General features: G+C 38.5%; 1 protein-coding gene across 1 annotated transcript; it reads right to left on the reverse strand.

Moving 5' to 3' along the window:
* Positions 1-108: 108 nt before the first annotated feature.
* Positions 109-9,013, reverse strand: cog2 (component of oligomeric golgi complex 2). Its single transcript, XM_042736885.1, has 18 exons — positions 8,480-9,013; positions 7,542-7,703; positions 7,332-7,397; positions 7,170-7,250; positions 6,071-6,171; positions 5,476-5,584; positions 4,582-4,761; positions 4,299-4,423; positions 4,073-4,199; positions 3,800-3,939; positions 2,728-2,789; positions 2,390-2,541; positions 2,133-2,315; positions 1,980-2,052; positions 1,737-1,879; positions 1,152-1,291; positions 867-1,047; positions 109-764 (listed from the first exon to the last, which is right to left on the reverse strand). The coding sequence occupies exons 1-18, from the start codon at positions 8,537-8,539 to the stop codon at positions 657-659; spliced, it is 2,193 nt and encodes a 730-aa protein (XP_042592819.1). The 5' UTR covers positions 8,540-9,013; the 3' UTR covers positions 109-656.
* Between the last annotated feature and the right edge of the window lie 802 nt (positions 9,014-9,815).

Here is a 9,815-nt window from a genome sequence, read left to right on the forward strand (position 1 = left end):
TCACTGACCTTTCCTAAATGTTCGACAAGACTATTTTAGTAACAAATTAACTCTCTACACACACCGCACTCACAAACATTTTATACTATCCTCATTTTTTTTTTATTGTTAAATCTTAGTAGTCCCATTCTTACCCAGTGAAACACAAACTCCAACACCTATTCTGAATATTAAAAAAGAAAAGGTCATTTGAGCATCAAACCTCTTTAGTGTTTGCACTGTTGATGCTATTTGGCAGGGAAAAACTATTTCTGACAGATACAACTCCAGTCAAACACCTGTGTTAAGTGCATTTTTTTGCTGTTGTTGTTGATGTAACCACATATGACAGGACACGAGAGCTTATAGGACTTTATATGTTGAGTGCTGATTGGTTCACACAAAAAACTCTATTCATTTCTCCAATAAGTTTGAACCATAAATTATATGACTTTTTTGGTCATATAATCCCATATAGTTCAACAATAAATAACTTATAAGAGAGTAAATTACATTCTTTCAGTGTGCGGCTCCTCCAGACAGGTCAAGATAGCTGCTATTAGAAGAGTTAAGGGATGGCAGAACTTCACTCCTGGAGCAGAGACTGAGACATGTGGCATGATCAGTAACCATTTTGGACCCTACTTTTGATCTGGCCCTTCCAGGGCCATTCTGGTTTAGGACCCCGTCTGCTCCGCTGAAGCGAGATCTCTTGCTTCCTGTACCAGTTCCAGCAGAGAAGAGAACATGGTGATGTCACTTTGCTGAAGACCCATCTTCTGAATCTTGGGTAAATAAAAAAATAAATAAATAAGTATAATGAAGCAAACCTGATATGCACACATAGAAGAGAAAAGCTAATCGTTCATCAAGAACCATGTTCATACCTGCTCTCCAAGATACTCCACATCCAGTGCTAGCTGCAGGCGGATCTTACTGTCGTCTGATGGCCCTGCATTGACGCCTGCGGTGCTGGTGGTGGTTGTTTTCCTAGCCTGTTTCAACCTTTTTAAACTTTCCTCCATCTTCCTCACTGAGCTCAGCACATCCGATATAGTCTCAAAATATCTATTAAACACAGGTCATTTTTAAATAAAAAGTTCTTCAATCTAGAATTAATAAACTAGTTTACCTAGACATTTCTGAATCATAAAAGTTCGCCTCTGCTGTACCTATGGGTGCAGTCTGAGAGTGTGACCCGGAGCCACTCCTGGATGATGGAGTCTTTCACCACATTTTTGGAGTCGGTGACCAGCTGATGGAGCGGCTGAAGTGCGTTGTCCATATAGGCTGAGGCTCTGGTGGGCACTTCCTATTAATGAGAGAACAACTAAAGTTCAGATCAGAGCACTGAGCAGCTTGTTTTCATGTAGAGGAAGATGTCAACTTGCAAAGCTTGCAAACTGGCACTTTCAAGTTTTTAAAGTATGTAACAGAAGTAGACTTGACATACATCCAAGTGAAACTTTTAAGAAAATTAAAACTTAAAAAAAACTTTTAAGTGAAAAAATTAAAAAAAAAAAAAAAAAGTAGGAAGGGGACTTGGTTCTATCCAGCAGTTGTTGATCAGTTATTCCTTCTTACGGTTTATAAATTCTTTTTAAAATGGATAAAAAAAATTGAGTCATCAAATAGGAAAAATTTATAATTTATAAACTTTTCAAAACAAATCAATCCAAATGTGTTTTTATATTATTACCAACCTCTCAGATTCTTTCTGCATGACTTTTTAATATTACATGGGCATATAACTCAACCTTGTTAGTCCTTCGATAAAGTCGTGGGACTTCCGAAGCGTTTTTCAGGAAACGAATGCTCCTTTCTGTCAGATGCTGAGTCATTCTGCTGCTCAGTGTGGGGATGCAGCTGGACAGGGCAATGCTGGAATCCTGCAAGGCTTCTGGAGCACCAAACAGGAATGAACCTTATTACTTGGGAACATTAGAAATGGCATCAGAATCCTAACAACATCAGAAATGGCTTCAAACTCCAGAACAAACCTGAAACAACAGCAAAGTTTTTGAACCCAATACACTCCAATTTGGCCTTGATCATCTCAGAGATATCTGGAATCTGGGAACAGAGTGAAAGCATTTCTCACTCGATCCAAACGAGATCAAAATTAGACTGTGTGAAATAAAAACCAGAATGACCTGTCCTTGTAACTTATCAACATCAGCTGCAATGAAGACAAGCTTCTTGGTAGACAAAACAGTGGGGGCGCCAGTTTCGCTGTCTGCATCCTGTGATGTGCGGCTGGATGTGGAAGAGGCGGAGCTTGGAAGCGGTCTAACCACATCTTTGCTAGTCTCTGGAGGAGGTGATTTCGTTAGGACCTGTGAGATGAAAAAGAAAGACATGAATAACAATCCTATTAGAATTCATATGATTTCTGCCAGGAATGCTTTACCTCTGTAAGAAAGGTGGAGTATCTTGAAATCAGTTGCAGCGTTAGTTTCCAAAATCGATGAGCAAGTGGTGGCAGGTACACCTGGTCAGCCCAGCACCTGCACACACAGCTCCACAACACCTCCGTCACCTGCAGGTGGTAGCTGCTGCCCGCTGAGTTCACAAATACAATGTAAGTGGTGATCAGTTACTCGCACTCTTGTAAATGTGACAGCTGTACTTATCATAAAAAGCAAACAACAACAGGCCACCAGATGCATAGAGAAGGCAATACCATACCATACATGTTTTATGTTCATGTGCATTCATTTTTACATAAACCCAAATACACTCACTGACCTGGAGCTGCCTCTAGTCCATCGGAAATGGCATTTTCTAGACTTCCAGCAATCTCCTTGAACCTGAAAAACAAGTCCAAGCCAGAAAGTCAAGAGACAGCTGTAGACACAAAGACTTCAAAGTGGCTCTGTGCTACATAGCAGTTACACTGATTCTTAATGATGTTCTCAATCACTTCCGACTTAGAGATTTCAATATATAGCACAGGATATGCAAAGATGTTGGACTGTTTTTTTGATAAATACTAATTCTGTATTAAGCAGAAAATTAAACAGCTGATTTGTGATCTGAAAGGTCAGACTGGTAATGGAGAATCCATTATACAGGTCAATTATTGGCTGTATGTGACTTCCATGTGACTCATGAAACAGAGTGAGAAATGCCAAATGCATCTTTTACCATTCTTTTTGTTAATTAAAATCAGGAGAACTTTTACACTTGGTATTTTAGTTGTAACAATTAACAAAATTATTAAGAAGTCTTAAAGTGTTCAATAAATACAGTAAACAGCAAACATAGTTTCAAATCCAGTATGTTAAATCATTAAACAAATACAACACAAGAGCTACTGAAGTTCACCACAAGACCTTAATTCCAAGGAAAAGCAAACACATTTTACAGGATTAACTGGCTTAAACAAACTAAGATAGCAGTGGACTTTATAACCAGCGAATAGTGATCAAACATCACTGAGCAAACACTATCCAGAGTAAAACACAGATCAATTCATATCCAGGGCGATTATCTCTCTTTAAATATATTGCAAAAAGAACAGAATCCAAGCTGCACATGAGATTCCAAAAAATGATGGGAAAAAAACTATTTGAGTCACTTCCAACGGACACAGGGTGTGTTTACAGGAAGCGGGTTAAAAACAAGCCTTAAAAGGAATCTTTCTCTGCACTTTTTTGTGGGGGATTGACTGTTTAATGTTGATATCCTATATCACAATGTAGGAAACAAATGGGTCACACAGAATTTCCAGGTTGTATTGACCTAAAAAATAGTTCATGAACAGATAAAGCACCGGAAAGGTACAGCTGTGACTGGATTTCTAAGTCCTCATACTCACCGCAGCTGGAAATACACTGGCAGGTTCCATTTGTTGTGGAAACTCTGGTAGCACGGATGTGCTCGCAGCCTCTTCACGCTGGCCTGGGAACCACACTGCCTCTCAAACTTACGCACAAAATCCATGCTGACAGTGTATCTCTACATAACAGAACACAGAAACCAGGAAAACCACTTAATGAGATGTAAATTCCCATTATAAAAAGTGATTTCGTTTAAAGGATACAATAAAAAGTTAAATACTAATACTACCGCATGTTTTCACTTTGCTTACTTCATAAAATGCATCTGGGTTTCCAGGATTGAAAAGGGAAGGGATTCTTTCCTCAACACCTCTAATGATCTCAGGCCAAACGGAGTTCACCAGGAAGTCATATCCTGGAACAATGTCGGCTTTATCGCTGGGCATACAAAAGGGTCAACTCGTTAAAATGTATTGTGTGTAATATGACACGCAATGGCACAATGTAGTAAACATTCACTTTTAGTGGCGGACATACCTAGAGACTGCTCCACCAGTCACCTCTCGCAGCAGTCGACAATGGTGAGGCACAAACTCCAACAGCTTTGTGTACATCATCTTAAGACCATTAGGGTTGGACTTGACAAACTGTTCAACTATAACCTGACAAAATTCAGATAGAGACGACTGATAACGTGTCCATGAATTTTGTATCTGTACGCTTGAATCTCATTTGCAAAACTCACAACATTGTCAATAATGACGGATATGCAAATTACATTTGACTGTATTGCTGTATCCGGGTGATATGCAAAATGTACCTCATCCATGTATGGTTTGACTAAGACCTGTCCGACCAGTGCCTCTGCATCCCTGGTCTTATCAATGGTAGCATATGTCCTGAGGCAATGCCGCACAATATCTATATTTGATGTCTGCAGGCCTTGGATCAATAAGCCTTCCAGGGACTGCTGAAGCATAGCTGTGATACCTGCTATTCTCTGGAACACAGAAAAAACCCACACAAAATCAGTAAGTAGATATTTAAGCTATATGGACAAAAGTATTGGGACGCCTGACCATCACACAGACAGGGACAGTAATACATTTCTGGAGTTGGCCCTCCTTTGCAGTTATAACAGCTCTTCTGGGAAGGCTTTCAACAAGATTTTGGAGTGTTTTGTGGGATTTTTTGCCCATTCATCCAGTGGAGCACTTGTGAGCTCAGGCACTGATGCTGGATGAGAATGCCTGGCTTGCAATCTCCATTCATCCCAAAGGTGTTCAATGGGGTCGAGGTCAGAGATCTGAGTGGGTCAGTCAAGGCTTGCATGCAGCTGCTCAGCCATAGAAAATGCAGACTGAATGGCTTGATGCTTTATTTTTATGCTGCGTTCCAAACAACTCAAAACTCTGATTTTTCTCACCCCCTACTTGGAAATAATGTCTAGAATGCTGCTTGAAGTCGGAGAGGTCAAGAGGTCAACATGTTAACGTGACGTGTTATTGACTCAAACTCGCTGAGGTTTGAAGTGGGACGTTTCAACTCGGATGTTACCACTTCCGACCTTGTCTGGAACGTGGCATGATCAAAACACCTGAATTGCATAATTAAGAGGTCCCACTACTTTTGTCCATATAGTGTAAATACATTCTCCTGGCGCAGGTAAAATTGACAAGAAACAGAATGGGTTATTTTAAGACTAGGAACTTACCGGTCGGACTTTATCAAGCAATGGCATTCCTTTGCTCTGGACTGCATGAAACTGTAACTGGTTGAACTCAGTGGCAATCCGCTCTAGAATCTGACCTGCCAGAAGAGGACTTAAAAACAAAGAACAAGCTGTTCTTTTGCTGTTCATTCAAATTCAAAGTAAAATGCAAATAGTACATAATCAAAGATACATTCCGTAAGCCATGAGTCATGTTTCAAAAGTTGTTCAGCTGCAATATACACTACCATTTGGGGTCAGCACGATTTTTTTTTTAACAGTGATTAAAAGTGATTAATACTTTTATTGAGAAAGGAGTCATGTGACGCTGAATATTGGAGCAATGACTGCTAAAAATTCAGCTTTTCCATCACAGGAATAAATTACAATTATAAAATATTCAAACAGGAAACTATTATTTTAAATTGTAATAATATTTCACAATAGTACTGCTTTTACTGTATCAAATAAATGCAGCCTTGGTGAGTATAAGAGACTTATTAAAAAAAAAAAAAAAACACATATCAACAACTCCTAACTTTTGAACAGTAGTGTATTTGTCTCATTTACTTCTTGTCTCTTTCACTACTCCACATACCTGCTGGTCTCAAGTGATGTTGTATCTTTGGTGTTTTGGTGAAGAATTTTCTCAATCTTCTCCACTGATCTCACAACTTGGATAAGTCTTAACACACAGAGCTACAAAAGACACAATGTTGGACAATATGTGCACAGTTGTAACTTGGGCTGCCCCCTAAGTCGACTAACCTTCGTCGACCAAAATTTTATTAGTCGCAGAAAAAAATAAATTAAAAATCCACATTGCCGTAGTCACGAAGACCGTTAAGGGCTTGTCTACTGTATGTGGTAGTACATCGGGCGGGGTAAAAAAGCTTGCCTATCATTCATCGACCTTAAATATGGCTTATCATCTGAAATTTGTAAGTATTAGCAAGTTAACATGGGCGCTCAATCTAATGTTAACTAGAAAAACAGTAGTGCTCACTGCAGGACAGATGGAGGCGCTGGTGCTCTCATTTGCTCTTAAAATAGTCATTTTTGGCCATACAGATAAGAGTAATACATCTTTCAAATCTGCTTATTTGTATGCACTCACAAAACAACATTGCGCTTTAGTAAAATAATGAAAGGATGTCCTTTCTGCCGTCTCGGTGCGTGAACTTGAGCGCAAAACTCCATATAAACTTACATTAAAGACATGAAAAATATAGCCTGTCTATAGAGACGGAAATGTCTATATTCAAATGAACCAATTCAAATGGAAAACAAATATTCTCAGATTATGTAATCCATATGAAACATGCATACAGGCGCATCCACTACTGCAGAGATGATGAGTCAGTGTTGCCGACTTCATCTCTTAATCCAAGAACAAAGAAAGCACTACATCAATGAATTATTATAATGTTAATGCAGCCTCCTTACTGTTTTTCCCTGACACATTAATAATCATTACTTCTGCTGGTGCTGTGGCAAGCTTTATGCGTGCGATTGAGCGCTTATTAGGCAATGTAGGCAATTAAAGGCTCATTGTTATAATTTAAATTGTTTATTAATAAACGTGTGATCAGTCTACTAATGCTTCAAATGAACGACTACTAGTCGACAAGAAAAATCTTTAGTCGAGTCAGCCATACTTGTAACACAGCATTTTAAGTTTTAGCACAATACCTTACCTTCTTTTTTTGAATATCATCTTGCTTGGATAGCTGGGTGTCTATAGCTTCAATAACTTCATTCACAGAGGATCTCAAACTCTGTACATGAGAGGAAGATACTTAGAGAAGGGCTAAAATATGGCCAATCCAAACATATTCACTGATGTGTTAGGCACTTACCAGCACCTCTTCGCGTAACTGGCCAAGAGGGACAGAGAGCTGATTAAGGGCTTTATCCATTCCAACCTAAAACACAGATACAAACAATAAGCCTACAAAGCATGTGACAAAAATCATAAGGCTCTAGAATAAAACAAAGCACATGGTCTTCTGTGACACACCAATTCTGCTGAAAATGCTGTATGGTGTTCCAAAAATGTAAAGACTCACAAGATTTGTGGACAGGTTAACGAAATCTGCATAGTCTTTATTGATGAGCTCCACCATGGCTGTTTTGAGAAGTCTGTAATATTGCTCCAGATCTTCACGCATCTCCTCCAGCTGGACACGCTTTCTGCAATCGGCCACAAATTTGTCCACGTCGAAGTCATCCTGCATGGAAATGTACAAATATTTCAAATCAAAATGCCCCGAGACAGAAAGGTGTCAAATAATATTAAAAACATCCTTACAAACAGTCTGAGCTTCCATTAACACTCTGTCCTGTTTTGGGGCTGAGAGACCCCACGGCCATTTAAGATACATTTTAAAGGGAAGTATCAAGCTGACATTTCATAATCATATGATAAATGATAATGAACATCATTTCAGATTGATTACATTCTCTATTTGTCTTCCATGTAAAATGTTATATTGTGTATGTCTGATGGTCCAAATGATAAGGTTTACTGGTTGAGAAAGTTCATTATTTTATCAATTGCGGGTTTTTTTTTTATTATTATTATTATTATTATTTTATCCACAGTGATTTGATCGGTTCAAAAAACTGCATTAAAGCAACAGTCACATTTTTAGAGCATGAATTTGTGATGGCTAAAACTTTAATAGTTCATGTCCAATAGGTTTTGCCTTAGTCAAATGAACATATTAAATGCACATAAAAGGAACCATAGATTGATTTTCTAATTACTTTTATTATTTGTAAGTATGTACGCTTACAAATGTTAAAAGTAATTAGAATTATTAATTATTTGGGGTCTCTGGAGTCCCAAACATAACGTCAGTAAAGTTAATCTAAACACCGTTAAAAACACTTGCTCAGGCAACACTTAAAATATAAATAAAACACAAACTAAATATAAACAACTGGTTAATCAAGATAGTTACTGCACAGCTGAATACAGCTCTCTTTTCAGTTGATCACTCACCTTCATGAATTCGTCTTTGTCGAAGCACAAAGAATCGGGTCCCTTTGGTAAGGTCATCATTCTTTTAGGACGGGCCACAAACAAAATAATCTGCAAATGTATTTGTTTAAACGTGAAGATTATTTGCTACATTTCGTTCAAATGACAGAGTAATCGATTCAACTTCCGCAAACATGGCACACGCTAACGAGTGGGTGGAAAATACAAAACCCCGCAGTATCCGAAAGAGAGACTATCTGGGTAGAGCGCCCCGACTGGCTGCCAGCGGTACTGCAGCACGACTATAACGCACAGCCAGTGATGATAACTAATCTACTAACAAATAAGTTATTCATTCATTAAGATCATAACGATTTTATTTGAAACCACAGACCCCACAAAATTAGACTTTAGCACCTCTGTTTACTTTGAGATCGCTCTGAGGTTAAAATCATAGCAAGAAATACTGTTTTTGAAATTAAATCTTTGCAAAGCTATGACAGGAAACACATGCTTACAATGCTTTGGGGGAAAAAAACAGTTAATCTTAAAAAATAAAGCATATACATAAACCCAAACAGGAAATAAAACCCTTGCTGAAGAAGCATGTGTCCTATTCTGTTTCCTAAACGTCTGAAACATTGGTGTCTAAATATTTTAGAGCATTCAGTGTAATTTGGAAAATAAATCAATCAAATCTGTATGTGTATGATTAGATTCAGATGTAGGCTAACCCCTTTTGTAACCGTTAACATTTTCATAAGTAACTATTTAATTAGGCTACACGTTTTTTCTCAATAACTGTAACAAATTACAGTTAAATCTATTTTGTTGTCACTGCCCAACACTGCCCACAAGGCATTCTAACACTGTGGCAGAGCAAATATAATTCGTGTCTCTAACATCCATGATTCATTCAGAGGTTAATCCCATTGGACAGTGCAGGGAGACCGAGTCAGGTGGTTTCCAAGGAAGAGATTCATTCAGTCATCCTCCACAGAGAGGGGAGCCCGCCCAACCCGGGACCGAGTCAGGTGGTTTCCAAGGAAGAGATTCATTCAGTCATCCTCCACAGAGAGGGGAGCCCGCCCAACCCTTCCTGTTTTGCGTTAAAGCGTCTCTGATAATATTAGTACGTTTTCACCGGATCACAAAAAACTGTTCAACAAGGTAGGTTAAATTACGTTTCAGCTTCTAACGAAGATAAGCAAATGTTGAATATAATTGTTCGTCTTGTGCACAAAATGTTATTGTTTGCTGTTTTAAATGTTTACTCCAACGATTACAGCCACTGATTTGCCAGAAGCAGCCTATCGTTAGAATACGCTACAAGTAAATGGGAGGCCAGTAGCTGTTA

The sequence above is a fragment of the Cyprinus carpio genome, chromosome B13, assembly GCF_018340385.1.
Source record: "Cyprinus carpio isolate SPL01 chromosome B13, ASM1834038v1, whole genome shotgun sequence".
In the NCBI taxonomy this organism is placed as follows: Eukaryota; Metazoa; Chordata; class Actinopteri; order Cypriniformes; family Cyprinidae; genus Cyprinus; species Cyprinus carpio.